Source organism: Microtus ochrogaster, chromosome 8, assembly GCF_000317375.1.
Source record: "Microtus ochrogaster isolate Prairie Vole_2 chromosome 8, MicOch1.0, whole genome shotgun sequence".
Classification (NCBI taxonomy): Eukaryota; Metazoa; Chordata; class Mammalia; order Rodentia; family Cricetidae; genus Microtus; species Microtus ochrogaster.
In genome coordinates this window covers 32,546,268-32,565,936 of record NC_022015.1, presented here as the reverse complement: position 1 = coordinate 32,565,936, position 19,669 = coordinate 32,546,268, and the positions used below count along the sequence as shown (strand labels likewise).

The 19,669-nt window shown below is 49.5% G+C and overlaps 1 protein-coding gene across 1 annotated transcript in view; it reads left to right on the top strand.

Moving 5' to 3' along the window:
• Positions 1–19,669, top strand: part of Cfap46 (cilia and flagella associated protein 46) — a 92,655-nt gene that overhangs the window by 6,573 nt on the left and 66,413 nt on the right. Inside the window, exons 9-14 of the mRNA XM_013347735.2 lie at positions 3,818–3,917; positions 12,294–12,392; positions 12,960–13,150; positions 16,836–17,064; positions 17,300–17,420; positions 19,081–19,204. Coding sequence (XP_013203189.1) covers positions 3,818–3,917; positions 12,294–12,392; positions 12,960–13,150; positions 16,836–17,064; positions 17,300–17,420; positions 19,081–19,204 — 864 coding nt within the window. The remainder of the gene's footprint in view (positions 1–3,817; positions 3,918–12,293; positions 12,393–12,959; positions 13,151–16,835; positions 17,065–17,299; positions 17,421–19,080; positions 19,205–19,669) is intronic.

Here is a 19,669-nt window from a genome sequence, read left to right as displayed (position 1 = left end):
CAGAGACCCACACAGCCACCACACAGCACTCAGAACACACCAGAGAGAGTGAAAAGATACACGAACACAAGCAACTAGACCCAGGTAACTACCTGCTCCACGCCAGGGGAGGATTTGGGGCTGCCTCCCTGGCAATAGCATCATGACATTTATCCCATCCGTGAAGTGCACTTGGGGTGTGGGCCTTCATGTCCTACCTTGGAAAATCAAACTTAACTTCTAAGCATAATCATTTTCAATTCACCGCTGTGCCTCGGAAACGTCTTAGTAGCTACACAGAAGAACGCGTTGATTTGAGCCTTTCCGGGAGCCTATCTTAATTCTGAGGTCTCTGGCATTTCTGGATCCTGGAGGAGTCGGGAGGAGCTCTGGGCTGGCTCCTGTATGAAGAGTGGGTGGTGTGAAGCAGAGTTGAAGATCTGGAATGTTCTCTCACAGAGGTGGCAGGAGTCTGTTTCTCGCCTCGGTGGCTGTCCGTCACACCCTTGTGAGCGCAGCATTTGTTTGAGATGATGAGATCATAATTGCCACCATGTGTGGGCTTTTGCTTTCCAAGTCTCTGATCACCAGAGGGGTTCAGCGTTCACCTGTGATTGGGGCTTTCGAACCTCCTCCTCTGGGAATTTATCTTCTGAATTCTCAATGATTTTCTCAGTAACTTCTGTTCACTTCTGATGGAAGAGATCCATTGACCCCTTGACTATGATAATTGTTTAAGCCACAGAGCCTCTCCATATGAAGTCCACTGCTACCAGAGGCAGAGCACCGGCTGGCCTCACTGGTCATTTGGCTACTGACTTGGGCTGTGGTGTGTAGTTTTGTATACAAGAGGATGCACTCTTGATGGGAATGGCATCAGCATCAGATGCAAACATGATGTGGAAACAGGCCCTCGTAGCCAAGAATTCAGATGTGCCACCCCGAATAAAGGTGGGCTCTGGCTCCCAGGACAGGTGTCCTTCTAAGGAAAGGGAAATTTAGGTCCAGAGACACACATGGGAACAGAAGGTACCAACAAGTACCGGCCACAACCTGAAGAAACAAGGAGGGATTCTCTGCTGAGTCTCTAGATGCAATGTAGCATGGGGGAACGCCTCGATCTGAGGCCTGGCCTGAGAACTGGGAGACAATCGTGCCTGTCATTTTACGATACTTGGCCTGTAGGGCTTTGCTGTGGAAGCCCAGAAAGCTGATATAGAGCACTTGTTAGCTGTCTGTGGCTGTGTGACAAATGGCCACACGCTGGACCTCAAAACAGGGCACATTTGTATCTATCTGGTTGTGTCTGTGGGCAAGACTCCTGTGCGTTTACCAACAAGATGTTAGCTGCCTCCCTCAGGTCTCTCTGGCAGCTAAGCTGGGAGAGAGCTGCCCTGCTCACATGGCTGCTGGCACAATTAGTTCCTTATGGCCCATAGGGTATCTCCACAGGGGATGGCTTGCCTTACCAGAACAGCCAGGGAAAGCACCAACTGTCTATAAGACGGGGCTATGTATGGTTCAGGGCTGGGGTAGACTCTACTTACATACAGGAGCTGTGTAGTGCTTGACACATACTCCTGGGGGGGGGGCACGCAAAGGGCCACACTTGGGGTCCCAAAGGCCTGAGTAAGAGCCAGAGGAGAGGGATCGAGTGTACTGGACTCCCCATATCAGCTGCCAGACCCTCCCGTCAGGCTAATAGCCACTCTGAGAGCAGTGAGTGCTTGTAATTATTTGAACGCGGCCGTGCTTGTTCCTGGAAGGAAAGCCGCATCTGTCATCAGATTCTCCAAATTTAACTGCAGTTGATTCCAGCAGTCAGGCAGGGTATTCTCCCAGGGGTTTGGTGATGGTGAGGTCCCTTTATGAGAACATGCTCATTGCTCTCCGAGGCAAATTCCTAGAAATAGGGTTGCAGGGCGCTGCACAGATAAGCATGCAGGGAGCTTGCTTTCTGATCTCTTGGTGACTTCTCTGAGCCTGTAAGGTAGAGAAGTTCCACTGCTTGACTGTGATGAAGCCAGATGCTTACCCATGCATGTATGAGTATTGGTTTCTTTGTTGGCCCCCCTTCCTTTCTTTTTACCTGACTTTAAAAATCGGCCTATATCCCCACTGTACTGCTCACTGATAGCATTCTTGTACTGAGATCCAAGGATCCAAGCCCTTCAACTTTGTGATAGTTCCAAGTTATCCAGGTGACCAGTTAAGCTTTTTCAAGTTTTGATATACAGAAATGTTTTACTTAATATAGAAATAGTGTGAGCTAGCGTTCATTCCCACCAATCCTGGGCCAGGTGCTGTCTTTGGTCTTTTATACATGTGAATTCAGCTGCCTAGTGGAACCTGAGGGTGGATGTGTGGATTCTCAAAGGAACTCACTAACCCTGGCCTCCTGGCTGACGTTTTCTCTACCAACATACTTCCGACAGCATTCCCTACAGTGAGCTATGGGGAAGCTATTCTCTAAGGCTCCATTTCTGTGTGAACCTCTAGTTGAAATGCACAGGGACCCCCAGAACCCATGTGTCTAGAAGGACCCCAGAACTCTTTCCGACCCCCAGTTCTTTGTGCAGTCACCACTCGCTGCCACTCCTAGGGAGCAGCTGTGTAGCTCCCGACTTGCCCAGGATACATCATAAGCAGCTCGAGCTGCCTTTAATGGCTGTAGGGCCCTTCCCCACAACCCAGAGAGCCTTGGAGCTTCCTGACACTACGGGGCCCTACCGCCATATCTTCATTTGGGTTTCTGTGTCTAGAATTCTGACGAGAGAAAAAAATGTAACATTTGTTTAAAGCCAAAATGGTCCAGGGACCAGCTCTTTACCCTTCCCAGAGTTCCTCCTTTTTGGCCTGACTATCAAGCCCAGAACACAGGTGAAGCAGGGAGGCAGAAGTGCTAGGACCATGCCTTGAGTATGCAGAGCCTGAGGAGAGAAGGGTGGGCAGTAAAAAGCTGCCCCCACCTGGAAGAGCTCAAGACAAAAGAAAGGGAGGGTGGTGCCACCACGCAAAGTCACTGGGACTCAGCCTGAATGTGTCTCTAGCAAAGGCAATGAGATACTGGGTCTGTTCCTGCAGAATAGCTGCCAGTCTCTGGAGACACTTGATGGTCATGGACGGGGATGTTGCTGGAGTCCAGTGGGAGGAAAGCAGGGATGCAGTGGTGGGACTGAGGATGCTGAGATGCAGAAGGCCCGAGGATGCTAAGGTCAGGAAGCTCTGGCCAGTCTCCTAAAGGACCTTGGCCTAGCACACGTCTCTCCCAATTTGTTCTTTTTCAAAATTGTTCGACTATCACAGGTCCCTGCACTTTAATACACATTTAAGATCACCTAACTGAGACTCACATTAGTGACAATGACTGTCTTGAAGCCATCCCATACGCCTGTCACAGGGAGGAAGAAGCTGGGCTGTGTCTCTCCCCGACATGGCCTTTTTCCGAACTGCGCTCACCAGGTGGGCGTCGACAGAGCCTCAGCGGGCACCTGTACAGGGAGTTCGCGATGACCCAGTATTGCCGTGGCATCTGGGCCGCAGCCTAAAACCCTGGGTGGGGACAGTGTGTCCAGTGGGGACTGATGTAGCGTTGTGGAGAGTTCTGGGCCCCGCAACAGCTGTGGGGCAGGGCCAGCACAGCAGGTACAGCTGTAGCTTGGTATGTCTCACTTTGCTCTCAGCTCCTGCCTCTGCCACGCCACTGCCACGCCACTGCCACACCACTGCCACGCCACTGCCACGCCACTGCCACGCTGGAGCAAGACTGGCACTGCCACTGCCAACATGTACTTATGCCCTGTGCTGAACCAGGGCCTGTTTGTTTCTTTGCTTCCAGAATACTTCTGCTTTTTGAACTGGCTCGCCTGTCTCTGACCTTGAAAAATGAGCCAATGGCCAACGACTGCCTCTCAGATCTGAAGAAAATTGAAACCAAAGTAAGTGATTAGCTCTGAGTGGTGGCCACAGGGGGTAGCTCAGAGGACTATGGCACCAGGGCTGAAAGAAAGAAAGGTGTTGATGGGAAAGGGTCCCATCCTCAGCATGTGCTGCCTGCGGGAGTGTACTGGCCATGTCCGCTGGTCTGCCCCTGTGTCTTCTCTTTTACCTCTGGCCCGTGTTGCTACCGCTGTTCAGGGAAGGGCTGTGTAATGCTCACAGGAGTAGTGATGTACCCCTTGATCCTCTGACCCCTGGACATTTAGATCATGATGAATTTTTGCTTATTTCTTGAAGGACTACCATAAAAATTCTGTGCTTAAACCAGCAGTTAGGGACTCCTCAGTGACATGGATTACCAAGGAACTGTCACTGTTAATTTTTTTTTATGCTTATGACAATATTGCCATCCAAGGGAAGTTTAGGACACACACAGTGGTGAAAGCGGGCTTTGGGATGGTGGCCCCTGTAACTTCCGAAGCTGCCTGAGGCATTTCCAGAGTGGAAAGTGCTCTTCCTACGCATGCTGCCGCCTTCAGGAATGAGGTTGGATGATGGCGGGCTGGATCACCTGGTCCCTGTCTTGACCACTGCTTCCTGACATCTCCATTGAGGACTTGCTCTCTGCTCTGTCCTGGTTGCCTGTAAAGGTGATCTTTGGATATTTGTCAACTAAATAAAACCACGGGGCTAGAGCAGACAGTCAGGGGCAGTTCACATTGCGAAAGGGAAAATGGGGGTGCAGATGGGGTGGCAACACAGGATTGCTTTAAAAGGAAATAAGACGCCATCTGGACTTTGATCATCAGGCGACCCTTGGATAAGATTTTCCAATGGGGGGAGGAGAAAGCAGTTGAGGCTGGGGACACATGGAGTGTGGAAGGAGCATATGATAGGTTTATTTTTCAGCACTTAACCAAAGTCTTTTGTGATCCATTTTCCTTTTCTTGGTGTCTATGACACCAGCACCCAAACCCAGCATTGCCCCTTCTTCACCAAACACTGGCTTCCTTCTCTCTCTGAATCCTGGGTTTTGTCTATAAGGAGACAGTGCTAACAGGGTCATTTCAAAATGACATCTGCTCTTTGTGAGGGACGAGGTGTGGAGACAGGTCCAGCTTGCCAGCTAGGCCTGCAAGGGCTCTACCCACAGAGCACTGACCAGTCACAGACCCCTCATCTCCTCTGCCACAGCTACTGCCCATCCTGACAGCTCTCTGCCACCTGCTGGAGCAGGCCCCAGCTAACATGCCAAGGAGGCCACTGGGCTTCCCAGCTCTGCCTTCCCTAACTGAAGCTGTGGTCTGTGTGCTAATGTGCCTTGGCTCTGGGTATCTCTAACCTTCTCCTCCTATTCTGTCTGAGGCCTCCACCTCCATGTGTCCAATTGTGTCATTCTTAGTCATGTATACTGGAGAGAGAGAAATTCATTTTTAGTTAAGGATTCTATAGGCAACTGTAAAATAGTATGTTTGTGTCAGTAAGTTTTCCAACCTTTTACCTTTTTTGGGGGCAGGGGAGTTCAAGACAGGGTTTCTCTGTAGCTTTGGAGCCTGTCCTGGAACTAGCTCTTGTAGACCAGGCTGGCCTCGACCTCAGAGATCTGCCTGCCTCTGCCTCCCGAGTGCTAGGATTAAAGGTGTGCGCCACCACCATCCTTTCCAACCTTTTACATCGTGTTTGATGTTTGCTTTGTGTTTACTTCCTGTGAGAAAAATCTCCACTCTTCACTTGTGAGATTGGGTGTCTCAGTCTGGCCAAGAATATCTCTTATTTGTTATGTTCCTTGGTGTGAGTTCAGGGAAGACAGGTCATCCTTTGCCGGTGTAGTCTCGGGGTCTTCCTAAGAAGCACGCTGCATTGCGTGGTCACTGTCCACCTTCCCTGCTGGGATGCAGCCTTCCTGAGATGGGGACATGCCTGCTTTACTCCCCACTACACCCCACCTCCTGCTATAGAAGCTGGTGCCTAAGAGCTCCGCAGGAAATGTCTCCATCTTGCCGAAGATGGCCAGATTCAGGCCTGCAGGAAACTACGGCTGAGAGACAAAGAAGCAGGCCACCACCAGGCTCAGTACAGAGACACCCTAGGAGGAAGAAGCCCTGAGCCCAAACATCTGGCACTTTGGCAAAAATGAAAGCAAAAACCCAATTCTACGCGACTGTCCAGAAATAAGTGAGCCTTTTGCCATGTGAAGCATTGCAGGGAGACGATGACGGAGTCTACCTTGTGGCCCAAGCAGCAGAGATGCAAGAACATTGTCTTTGAGTCGAAAGTAGCTAAAAACCAAGCAACATAGAAGAAACTGCAAGCTTCAAGACCCTGGAGAGCAAGCAGATAACGAGGGAACGTTCTGTGCCATTTAACCATCTCAGGAACCTCAGGAGAAGCCTAGGGCAGGAACCTGCTGGAGGGGGGTGCAGTGGGGTGCAGTGGGGAGAGAGCAGCTACAGGTCACAGGAGCAGGGGCGTCAGGCACACAGGAAAGCCGCCCTGACCCCTTAGCTGAGCGCTGAGGAGCACATTCAGCAGCAGCTCTCATGTTGGGGAAGCAGTTTACCTGCAGATGATGACAGCAGAGCTCTCTGCAGACAGCCTGGGTACAGGTCCTGTCCTCTTCAGCCAGAGACCAAACTCTGGATTCTCAGGTTGAGTGCCCAGAAGTGTGGTGAAAGGCCATCCCCTCTCTGCTGCGTTCTGGTTGTGTGTAACAAAGCTTAAGGTCAGGAATAAAGAACTGAGCTATGGTGAGACGAATTTAGGTGTAAACTCACAATGGCTGTGACTATTTGCACAAACAAGGTCAAGCCAGACAAAAGTCCCCATGGTGGAGGGGGTTGCTATGTCCCACTCTAGCTGGGGAATTATTGGCAATTGATACCTGTTGGCAGGAGAGTAAGTGTTCTTCAAGGATGCAATCCCCAAGGAGGTAACTCAAACTCCAGTAGATTATTCTGGACCCATGCTCATTCTAGAGAACTAAGTAGACTCAGTCCATGAGAGAGAGGAGAGAGAGAGAGAGAGAGAGAGAGAGAGAGAGAGAGAGAGAGAGAGAGAGTTGGGAGGAAAGAGTAGTGAGAGGGATATGGAAAGAGTTGGAGTGAGGCAAAGGGAGGCAGATCAAAATGCGTTATGTGAATTGTGAAGTACCCAAACATTAAAGAAATCTACATTATCCAACAAGGTAGAATTGACAGTCTGTGGGACCTGATAAAAATTACCAGACATGCAAAGAGAGGAGAAAAAATGACCCATGAAAAAATGAGAGAGAAAAGCAATCAAAATCAACCACTAAATGATATAAATAGCACTATCGGTTGACACGAGTGCTATTAACTCTATTATAATTTATCCCAGATGTTTAGAGAGGTGCTGAGAATCTCTGAGGACAGAAGAAGGGAGGGGAAGGAAGGAGAGGAGGAGAAAGGAAAGGGGAGGGGAGAGGAGGGGAAAGAGGAGGGGAGAGGAAAGGAAGAGAGAAGAGAAGGGATGGGAAGGGAGAGGAGGAGGAGGGGAAAGGAGAGGAGGGGAAGAGGAAGGGAAGTGAGGGGAGAGAAGAGAAGGAGAGGAGAGGAGAGGAGAGGAGAGGAGAGGAGAGGAGAGGAGAAGAGAAGAGAAGAGAAGAGAAAGATACTGGAAGACATAATGATCCAAATGCTACAGTTGGCAACCTTGAAGAAGGAGGATTAAGGTATGTTAGGTATCTAGAAAGTGCAATTAGGGGTGGCATCAGCCTGCTTGCTGGAGACAGTAAAAGCAAAAGACAAGGATGGTCATTAAGATCCTATTGTCTAGTCAACCTAAATTCTACATCTTGAGAAAACAAAAAGGTTTTCCTTGGCCTCCTCCAATTCCCATGAGCACAAAGTAAACTCTGGGGGAGGAGAAAGTGGTGTTGATAGTGAACTGGATCTGCACAGGACAGTGGTAGCAGCAAAGATAACCAGGATGTACTGTGGGGGCACTGGTAAGCAGAATGTGAGGTGAGACTCCACAGCAGAATGGTTGGAAACACACCAGGATGTGTGTGCTGGCATTGAAGTTACTAACATGAAGTTACCTTGGTGAGAAGACTGCAGGAGGTACAGTCTGATAACAGATGACAACTACCATATGTCACATGAAAGCAACACCAAAGTAGTAGTAGTGGTAGTAGTAGTAGTAGTATATAGCTAGTGAACTCTCAAAGGAGACAGAGGGACCGAGGATGTAGTTCAGCTGGTAGCATGCTTACCTATTAGATATGAACCCAAGATTCCATCCCTAATACTGAGGAAAAGGGAAATGAAAAGGGAGAGGAGGATGAGAGAATGAGAAAAGGAAAAGAGTAGATCATCTAAAGTAAAACTGAAGAAACAGAATAGAATAAAGAAAATATGGAACAGACAGAAATAAATGGTAAAACGATATAGTATATCTGATCTATTATGCTGTAATCACAATAAATGTAAATGGCCTAGTTACCACAATTAAAAGGCAAATGCTGTCCAAATGAGAAAAGGCCAAGTTCTAAATCCATACAGACTGTGAGAAACCCACATTCAGTGTGAAATGCTTGAGATCTAGTTGAAGCATGCAGCAGTGCTCACACTGACAAATGTTACCTGCTGACACTGTAGGGAAGAAGCTGGAGTGGCTGCTTTTCTATTATTCAGTGTCTGATTTTAAAACTGCTAGTTAAAGAGAGGTCATTTCATAAGGTGAATAGGCTTAGCAAGTAGGGAAAGAATGCCAGTTGTCAGGTACACCTCTTTAAAATAAAAGAGTTGTTAAAACTGTGAGGGCAAACAAAGTCCAAAAGTAAAGCTGGACATTTCAAGGGGACACTCCTTGTGATAGATAGGGTGGGAGATGTAAAGACTGGAGCTGGAGAGAAGGCTCATCAGCTAAGTACACTTATTGCTCTTGTATGGGACCAGGTTCCATTCCCAACACCCACATGGTGGTTCACAACCATCTATAACTCCAGTCACGGGATATTCTACACCCTCTTCTGACTTGTGTACCAGACATGTACATGGAGTGCAGACATACGTTCAAAACATTCACACATATAAAATGAAAATATATCTAAAAGTTTGAAAATTATCTGGAGAAATACGAAGGCTAAGATAAGACATCCTATTTGTTTTGTTTCAGCTATAAAGCACACCCCACACTGCCCTGCCCCCCAAGCAGCAGAATCACCATCTTCTTGGATCACAGAGCATTTGCCACAATAGGTTATATTCTAGACTTAAAAATACATACATTTTAAAGGGTTTGATTCTTATGAAGTGTTGACTGACTAGTATAGAATTACATTTGGAGCCGTGTTTCTACATAACTCATGAGTCCAATAAAATTTAAAAATGGAATTAGAAGGAATTTTTAATGGAGTAGAAATGTAAAAAAAGCACCTATCAAAGTTTGTGAATTATAAAGAGGTAATTTTTAAATATGTGGCATGTGTGTTTGTTTGCATGTGTGTGTTTACACATGTGTGTATGTGTGTATACATGTGGCAGGCAGAGGTTGATATTGGGTATCATTTTTTATCATTCCACACCTTATTATTTGAGACAGAAACTCTCACTGAACCTGGAGCTTGCCATTTCAGCTGGACTGTTGGCTAATGAGACCCAGAACTGCCAGTTCCTGTCCTGCAAGCACAGGGGTTACAGTCAAGCACTGCTGTGGCTGCCTTTTCCATGGGTGCTGGGGATCCGAACTCCTTACCTACTGGGTCATCTTAGCCATGTGGAATGTTTTTAAAGAGAGAGACTGCATTTGGTCAAGGAAAATGAGGCCTGCCTCCACTGAGAACACTTACACACAACATTCCATTTGGTAGCAAAAGAAAATGAGTAGGAGCCAAGGTGGACATTAACAGGCAGACAGACAAGTTGTGATGTGTCAGTCGAGAAGGAACAGTGCCAAGCAGTTTATAAAGACATGGCAGGACGAATGAAGCTCTTAATTTTCCAGGACTTAGAGCAACAAGCAGGGAGCACCATGAGATTCCCTCACTCATAGAAGTAGATGGAGATGTTGTTTGGAAAGTAGATGGGATGCTTGGGCACCAGGGGGCAGAGGCACAGGCACAGAAAACTGGTGGGTCAGTGTTATCGTGTCTTCAGCTAGTGAGGCTTTCCTGGGTTTGTATAGGCGTAAGTCAAAGCTTGCCCAATTGTGCACCTTAAATATTTGCAGCTGACTAGATGCCCTGTGTGCTCTCAGAAAGCTATTTAAAATAGGGATAACGGAAAATCAATAAACTAAAATTGCCCATGAATTGAATTTCATCCATGCAGGAGCCTCCTCCATCTCCAGAAGTCCGTGCCTTGGGCACAGGGATCATGTGTTCTCTGGAAATGCTTTGTCATGAAGACCTGAGCAGTGTAACTGTGTAACTCTGGAAAGTTCAGAAATTCTGGTTGTGCCCCTCCCCATAAACCTCTTGAAGCTTCAGACTTCCAGCTGTGGGATTTCAAGACTGCAATGGGGTCTTCACACAAGGCTCACTCAAAGAACTCTGCAGTGGTCACAGTGATGGCAGGGACAGGGCTTCTGTCACGCCCATCCACAAAGGCAGGGCACCTCATACCAAAACCAGGAGTTTTTGCTGCTCAATTACAGTTGCTAAATTTTATAGATGTTGTAAGGTAGTTTGTTATTTAAAAATTTAAGCCAGGATCTCACAGACTCCCCACTTCAACATTACATTTGTTCTTAGCTGCCCTCCAAAACTTGATGGCTTAGACCCTATTGCTGAAGATACCACAAGCTTTAGACATAGAATTTAAAGAAGTCAAGCCAGTATGTGGAAGCTTCACCCCTATTCAGAACTCTGGCTTTCAGAGTACTGACTCTAAACACACTACCAAGGGAGAAAAGTTGCCATTAGTCTTGCATGGTTGTGAATCATGTGAACTACAGTAACTTCAAGCCAAACAAGACGTGCCCATGGTACAATAGTGGCACAAATGTTATAGGGAAAACCAACCACTTTCTGACTGCTGTGTCCACTCCACATGGCAGAACTCACTTCTGGCACTGCTAGCATGGCCCAGAATCCAAGGTTATCCAAAGCTAGGCAGGTTTCAGGCTCCAGAGAGAACCTAGTGTTGCTGTTCTACTGTAAGGGCGTCACAAGAGACCGACTCCTGAAGACCTGTCATAGTCATAGGTCAGCGCATCGCTCAGTCGTGAGAGAAGTTCTGTATGGTAGAAAATGAACCCAGAGTCCCACAAATGATCAACATACAGAAAACAAAAAATTGCAGCCCTAAATGTATTGTACCCCACCTCCCGAAATTCAGGATTGTCGCAGAAGCGAGGGTGGAAAGAGTCTAAGAGCCAGACACAATGAAACAGTCTCATGGGCTGTTCCACACATGAGCCAACTGTGGCTGTGACAGCAGGCACAAGACCCGTAGAAGATCAAGCCAACCCAAATCCCAGCATGCAGTGAGGAGGTCAAAAAGATTCCACACCTAGCTGAGAAACTATTGGCGATCAATGGCTGCTAAGAGAAGGAGGGGCTGTTTTCTTCAGGGATGCCACCCCCGAGAGGTTACCCAAGCTCTGGTAGATGGCTCTACACCAACTTACATGCTGACAGCAATAAGTGGGCTCTGTAGTCTTTTTTTTGTTAAGTCAACACGGAATTTGGAGGGAGTAGAGGTGGTGCTGATGGAAGAGGAGTTAGGAGGAAGTGCATGGGGATGAGTTTGATTCAACCACATTGTATGCACTTATGAAGTTCTCAATAAAAAAAGGCAAAAGAATTTAAACCAGAGGCTAAGGAGACGACTTGGTGTGTAAAAGGTGCCTGCCACCAAGCCTGAGCACTTGAGTTTGATCCTTAAAATCCACATTGCGAAAGGAGAGAGAGCTAACTCTTGCATGTTACCCTCTGACTTCCATACTCATGCAATACATTTACATGATCATTGTTTGAAAAAATCTAGGCCAGGTATGGTGGCTTACTTCCATTGTCCTAACACTCAGGAAGGTGAGGTAGGGGCTGGCGTGAGTTCAAAGCCTTCCTGAGCTATATATAGAGTGAGTTCCAGGAGTCTTGGCTATCCTGTGAGACCCTGCATTTTAGAAAAGAGAAAACAAGAAATTAAAGACAAATTCAAGGCCATCTAAAATCAGTGAGAGTTTTCCTCCCTCCTGTTAAAAGGTTTCAGAAGTCTCTCTCCCTTTGTGTCTTTCGAGACACATTAGGTTTTTGTCCCCGTGACTTTGCACGGCTCTCTGATTGTCTGTTTTCTGGTTTCTGTCTCTTCTGGGAGTTGAAGGCATTTGAAGGGTCTTTAGGGCTGATGAATGTGGCTTGATTGCCGCCATTTGTGTCTTTGTGCTCGAAGTTCCACCTGCATCCACAGGATCCTGGCAAGCTGCTCGAAACCGAAGGCCTGGAGTGTGAACTGGAAGCTTTGAGACTGGACAGTAGAGTTAAAATGTACTTTCGAGGAGCCGTTGAGGTAAAGCCCGAGTCAGAGTTCCCCTGGAGCCAGGATCCCTGGGGTCAGGCTAGCATTGCAAGCACTGGTGCAGCCTGACAGTGAGGTGCCTGGATGTGGGGAGCCGGGGACCATGGGGGATACAATTGAGAACAGGATCAGTGTGGGGCTTGAGGAAGGCTCAGAGAATGGTGAGTGTGTTCCACGGGTTCTGAAATCCCAGCCTGGAGCATTTCTTCTGGGAAGGACCCATAACACAAACCAGAGGTGATTCTTCTTGGGTGGTGAATGAAAGAGGCAGCCCTAGTGAGGAGCAGGCGATAAGAAACAGTGGGCTCTGACTCCACTTGTGCAAGGAACACGATGAACCACAGCTGTGTCTAAGCCCTTCATAAAGTGCCCACTTCAAAATAGGAAGGATCACTGTGGCATTCTCAGAGGGACTGGGGCCCTGGTCTGATGGCCCCGCTAATCTGCCACCTACCCTGACTGCCATCCCCAGCACTGGCTATTCCAGATGGCGACCATAACTAGTTTCCCACCCTCACCTCCCAGCCCTCAGCCAGCCACTCAATATGCCCCCTACAGGAGCTGCTGAATATCATCAAGAGACTGGACATCACGCTGCAGCGGGCCATCCGTTTGGGTGACTCCATGCTCATCCACGTGCTGTGTACCGCACAGTGGAACACCTGCCTGCCCCTGCTGCAGCGCAACCTGAGGTTCTACCTCCGGAAGCCACTGACCACCATCGCTGAGATCCTGGAAAAGATTGATAGGTGGGCACCATTTCTCCTGTTCTCCCTAGGGTCGGCCTCTCAGTAGGGGAGAACTGGGAGAGTTCAGGGTGTGAGTGCCCTGTTCTTGGCATCACTTGCGGGACGCACAGGTACAAGAGCCAGGCTTCCTCCTCTTGTGCCTTTCAGTCACCCAGGCAACACAGATCAAGAATCCTCATGGTATAAACAGTCCTCATCCTGTGTACCCGTCAGCGGAGGGCGGTGGTGATTATCTGGAGGGAGACTTGGAAATGTATCCTCAGTAGCCATTGTGGGCATGTCCTGGACGGCCTAGCAGCATAATCCGAAGACTCCTTCTAAGTGCACCGCCCTTAGCTCACACCGCACTACAGGTCCCCTGCCATTTCATGTCCTCACAAACGCTTAGCTTGATTCACCCCTTGGCTTCAGCTGTGCTGTGGACGTGCCCTTGTATTCAACAGGAGATCCTTTTTATTTCCCTGGGTGGGCAACTGTCTTTCCTGTGCTGTTGACATTTGCCTGTTCGTTTTGGTGACCTGCCTACTCAGACCTTACGTCCCTGCCAGTTTAACATCAAGGCCATGGTGACTTTATGTGCTGATTTGTAAGGTACCCTTCTAAAATCGCTTTCCAGAGGAGTCGATACACCTGTTTGTCATATTTGCCATCACCATGAGGGAAGTCATCCAGGTCCAGGGTGTGCTTGTCTGATTGCCACTATCCTGAGAAGGCCTTCAGTCTGAGACAGTCCCCGAGTCTGGACTGAAATGAGTGAGCCCGTTCCCAGAGCACCGTGTCGCCACGCTTGGGTGGTCACGTGGCTCATGCTCTGCATCCTGCTTTTGGCCAGTTGTAAAGATCTCAGGGAGGGGAGCACCACACGTCCTAGCAGGGTGTGATGCCACCGCCTTCTCTCTGCTCTGGTAGATGCAGTCTTCATTAAGGCTGCGTGTGTGCCTAGCTTGGCATTCTGTGTTGTTTGATGCAGACTGCGACATGCCTGCTTCCTGTGGCCCCTGTTGCACAGCTTGGTCTACCAGAGCTTGCCTTGAGGTGAGCAGCCTGGGCCCTCACCAGAAGGCTGTCTTCATTCTGCCACTGCTCTGTCCCCAGGAGCTAGCTGAAACGTCGAGAATTCCCTCTCCCTTCTGTTGGACTCCTCGCTTTTATGTGTCTCTTAGGAGATTGGGGGGGGGGGCTCCTCCAAGGTCATAACTGGGCTCCCTTTGCCTAAGAGAGCCTGTATGAAGCACTCAGTTCCCATGATCCCTCTCTCCACCCATAGAGATGCCAGCCTTATGCCACCATGGTGCCACCCCACAGCTAATCTGTGCCCATTGCTGGTCATCTTTTAATTCTGGGAAAACCATAGCCTTTTATGTTCACCTCATCTTTGCGGCTTCCTGGAACATCTCCTTCTTCCAAAGAGCAGAGCTCTCCAGCTGGGGGGGAGGGGCGCCCATCCTGAAGCACAGGGTATGGCCGATGGATGCCCTCAGCCCTGCTGAACAGATCCCACCCCATCTTAGTTTCAGAAACTGTTGCTTGTTACTGGATGCAGGGCTGGCAGACACACTGGTCTTTAAACACCTTGCAGGGGTTTTCCTTCCGGCCTCCGCCATCTCTGATGGACAGTCCAGGGCAGTGTGACTCTCTGTGCACTGTTCCCCCCTATATTTTCAGCATGTTGATTATAATATTCCTGGGAGCCTTTAAAATTTTTAATATAATTCCAGCATGCTAAATGACACTTTTATAAGATTTGGGGAGTTATGAGCTATTGTTTCTTTGGATACATTCCTCTTTCTGGGATTCTAGCTATATGCATGCAGAATGTGCCGTGTTCCTCATGGCTCCTGGACACTGCTTGGTGTTTTAACCTTTTTGATCTCCATTCCTCTGATCAGGCCATTTCTGCTCCCAGGCTTGTGAGCTTGCTGGCTGCCCACTCTGCCATCATACTAGTCTAGAATGGCCCTTCTTTCACTCACTATGGATTTTAGGTCTGGTATCGACTTTTTCCCACTGTTTTGCCTTTTTTTTTTTTGTGAGCAGGCTCATGATCTGTATATTGTGATATCTACTTTAAAAGATTTATCTGCAAAACCCAACAGCTGGTCCATCTGCGTCCTGACCCTGTGTTAGAGTTTTCCATCTCCTGGCACAACTAATGGACTCTGTGAAGCATTGCAGATGGTATCCTATGGATTCTTTGCATTTTTGTTTGTTTAAAACAGAGTCCTACATAGCTAGTAGACAATGAGGCCCTGACTAGCTCTGAGTTGACCTCCAGTTTGCAATGATCCTCCTGCCTCTGCTTCCCAAGTACTGTGAAAGCACCACCATGGTTGTTGCCATTTTAAAAGAAGTGTTGTTTCAGTTTTGGTGGGCAGTTTAATGTTGGCTGGTGCTCTTAAAATCACACTGGCTGGTCCACCTTGCTCTAGCGTATCTCTGGGTGACCAGGTGTTTCCCATGCCCATCCCAGAGAGAATTTGCCTGCGACACAGGCTCTGTTCAGGCTGAGCTTTGTATCTTGCTGCGGGCAGAGGGACAGAGATCCCTGCCATTCAGCAAACCCATGCTCTGCCTTACTGTCTGCTCAGAGGACACTGTGCCCAGCGGCTCTGCCTCTCAGGAGCCCATGGCTACCTCCTTCCTGAGATTTCTTCCACGGGACCTCGATTTCATGCTTTCCAGGACCAGTGCCTAGAAACAGCTGCCCCCTTGTTAGATCACTTTTCAGATGCTGTGGGTGACCAGGTAACTGTCTTCTGGAAGCAGAAGCAACTGTAGCCTCAGGCCAGCTCTCTGGCTTGTTTTCAGGTTGAGAACTCTGGTTTTACATCTCTTGGTTGTGATTTTCATTTCTGGCCCCCTGTGGGCTTCTCTTTATGACTCCTGCTGTCTGCTCCTGGCAAGTTTCACGTGGGCCCCTCTTCCCCCATCCACACTAGGCACCATGGCGCACCAGATCCCTGCTCCTTTTGGGAGCAGAGCTCCAACACCTGTTAACCACAGGCTTTCTCAGCTTCTCTGTACAGGTTCATAGTATTTCTATTACCCCTGAGGTCATGGGAATGTTACTATCACTTTTCTTTCTCCATTTTAGTAGAAAAACCAATAAGCCCATGCTCTAGCAGTCCATAGGTGGTTAGCTCTGTGTCCTGTGGCGGTGGTTAAGGTGACCCCCTCCATCACCACTGTCCAAAGCTTTTACTCAGGTATAGGGGCTTCTCTAACCCTGGCTGAGTTCCAACCAGAATGTGGCTAAGCCTCCTGGGCAAACGTCCCGTGTATCCATCAGAGTAAAGACAATGGATCGCAGCACTGACACCAAGCATGTTCCAGGAGACAGAGGTTCTTCACAGTAGACAGCAGGGCGACCGTGACATCTGGGTGGCCGTGGGAAAGCTGAGCCTGCCCTTGTGCTCTTGTCACTGTAGGGAACACTACACTAACCTCTCCTCTGCTTCTTCTCAGCCGGGGCCCAAGGCTCATGAGCACAACTCCAGCAGCCTATACCAACCACTGCGGATTTTCTCTCCCTTTGTGAGGTTTCTAGAAAAGACAGGAAGGAGGCTGGAAAGCAGGGCTCTGGGGCAGCCGTGTCCGTCCATGCCTCTTGCTGGTGACCGGACATGAGGCCCCCAGGCACGCCAGCAGCCCACCATAGCCTCCTCGCATGTGCTGCTATCTCTAGTCTCATGATCCTGATGCGCTGCCAAGTCCACATGGAGCTGGCATATATCGACCAGGACGAGGACCGGCTGGAGCCCGCCATTGATCACCTGCAGAAGGCCATGCGTCTGGACAGCCTGGGCCTCTACGAGGACAAAATGAAGGTCGCTTACAAACGGCTACAGCTGTGTACCATGCTGTACCAGTCCCCCGACCGTCCCGAGGACAAAGCCACCATGGCCATCGAACAGGTGCAGACCCAAACCACTGTGGGGCCAGCCCGCAAAGGAGGAGACTAAGGGGAAACCCTTAGTGGTCATGCACACCCACGCATGAGGCCCAGGCTTAGCTACGCCAGGTCTGTCTGGCATCCTGAAGGCCTGTGGGAGTTCTGTTGCCTGAGGGCGGAACCATAAGTTACCTTAAGAGTCTCAGCTGTCCCTGGAGAGGGCCTACCTCACATCGTGTCCATCATCCTGTCTGCAGGCAAAGAAAGCCACCATGAAAGACAGTGCCCGGAAGAAGCGTGCACTCCTGGTGAACGCAGGCCTGGCCCTCGCCCCTGACACCTTCCAGATTGTGCTGGACAGCGAGAATGAGGCCAAAGGTTAAGTGCTGCCCTTGACCTCACTGCCCTTGACCTTGTGACACACTGCATTGGTCTCTGGAAGCACTAGAGAAGGATTGTGTCTACACGTGGCTACTAGTAGCAGAGTACCACCGTCAGAAATTAACTTCTCTGTTCTAGATGCCGGACATCAGTGATAGGGATGCAATGGGCTGGTCTCTCGGTGCCATCTCCCCTGGCTCGTGGATACTCGTCTTTGCCCTACGTCCTCACTGTCTGTCCTATACATCGACCTCAATGTCCTCTTTGCACAAGGACTCAGTCACCCTGTGAACAGAGCCTCCTGGTGGTTTCCTCAGCCTTATCATTTATTCAGACCCCATCTCTTAAAAATAAGGCTGTGTTTTGGAATCCCAAGGGCAGGGCTTGAAAGCAGCCTGTCTGGATACACAATTCAGCCCACGGTGCCATTTGAGGAACAAAGGCAGCAGCTCTGGGGATGCTCTTTGTATCAAAGCCGAGTATATTTCACTGACCTGCTTACCTGGGCCACCTACTTTGTCCCCAGGGTAGAAACAGGATTGTACTATACCCTAGTCGCAGCTGCTGAGCCCAGCTCTCAGGGTCAAACCAGCAACTCTGGCTAGATTGGTAGCGCCACTGTCGCTGGAGCCGCAGACAGGTCTTGGTTGGTGGGGGCGCTCTCCTGGATCTCCCTCCAGCACAGCTCTGACAGAAAGCGTTATAGGGACGGGAGCCTTGGAGATGACCGTTTGGAGTTGAGTTGGCTGTAGCCCATGTTGTGGGTCCAAGACAAGGGGCAAGAAAGGGAGGGCGGAGTCATGACCCTGGGCTGGGATCAATGAAGTCTCTGGAAATACAGCCCTGCTGGCCCAGGAGCTGTCTGTCTTACTCCACCATCTCCTTTGGCCTTTTCACAACTCTGGCTTTGTTTTGCCCCTCATGAGTCTGAGAATGAGAAGCTAGAGGTCTGTTGACATTACATGGGTGGGCCCATCCTACTTGGTTGGTTCATTTCATCAGATGAATATAAACAGCCAAGAGTCTACATTTTCACCAGATGACAGAGTGCCAAGCTGGCACCTGAGGGCTTATCAAGGCAAGGGGTGGTTTCAGGGGGGAGGGGACCCCAGCAAGTGAACACCTATATTATATATGGAAGCACCGAGGAGGTAGGAGATCACCTGAGAGGAGACACACTCTCCCAAAGCCCCAGTTTCCACCATGGTGTCTCCTGTAGCTGGCTCTGCACTGGACAGCTGGTTCTCACTGGGAAGCTGAGCTCTGGGTGGGTGCTCATCTTAGATCTGGAAAAGGGGCAGTGATTCAGAACCTCCACATCAAGCAGACATGACTGCTGAGTTTGTGAGTGAATAGTGGGTGCTGCCTGCGAGGCCAGGGTGTGTGGGGCAGGTCAGAGGCTTGATGTTTCTGAGTGAACATCGGCTATCTCGGAGGACTGGAGGCTCTACCCACTCCATAGTAGCTCAGTGTCCTTGCTGGTCCAAAAGCACTAAAGATGCTTTTAGTGATGGTGATGGGGCCTCTTCATACCCCTAGAATGAGCTCAGCTGTCCAAACCTCATTCCTGACTTTGGTCCCATTTGTCTGGGTCAGCATTGCTATCGCACGCCCAACCCTGGCCCACCTCCTCAGCTTGGATGTTTCCTGCTTTCAGTTTCCACAGGGAAAAACAGGGGTCGCTTCACCTACCTCTGCGCGAAAGCACGACACCACATCCTCAGTGTGGACAAAGCTGCTGGGCACCTGAGGCGTCTGGGAAACGAGAATGACAAAGAGAGGTGAGCCAAGGAGGAGGGGTAAGGTAGGTCTGTCAGCTGATGCCTTCATCCAGGCGCTGACTCCGTGGCTACCTCGGACCCTGTGAGAGGGGACAAGTCACGTAAGCTCCACGGGCAGCCTCTGTGCTGAGGACATGGCTTTTTCCTGTGGGACAACTAGGCTACTTGCTAGGGCATTCTGGCCCAGGCAACCACAGGAGTCCCCAACCTAGGGATACCCATCCACACCACACGCAGGAAACGACTCTGTGGGGACATTTCTCGTTAAGTGACCAGAAGTGTCACTGGCACTGGGGAAAGGCCAGCAAGAGAGCTGCATATGACTTTGGGGACAGTCGTAGCTCTGACCTCTGGGCCTTGACCCAACGAATTGTTCTAGCTCTGACCCCTGAGTTATGACCCCTGCATGACCCCACTGTCCAGGACGGTCTTCCCATTCATACCCTCAGCCGACTGCACTTCTGT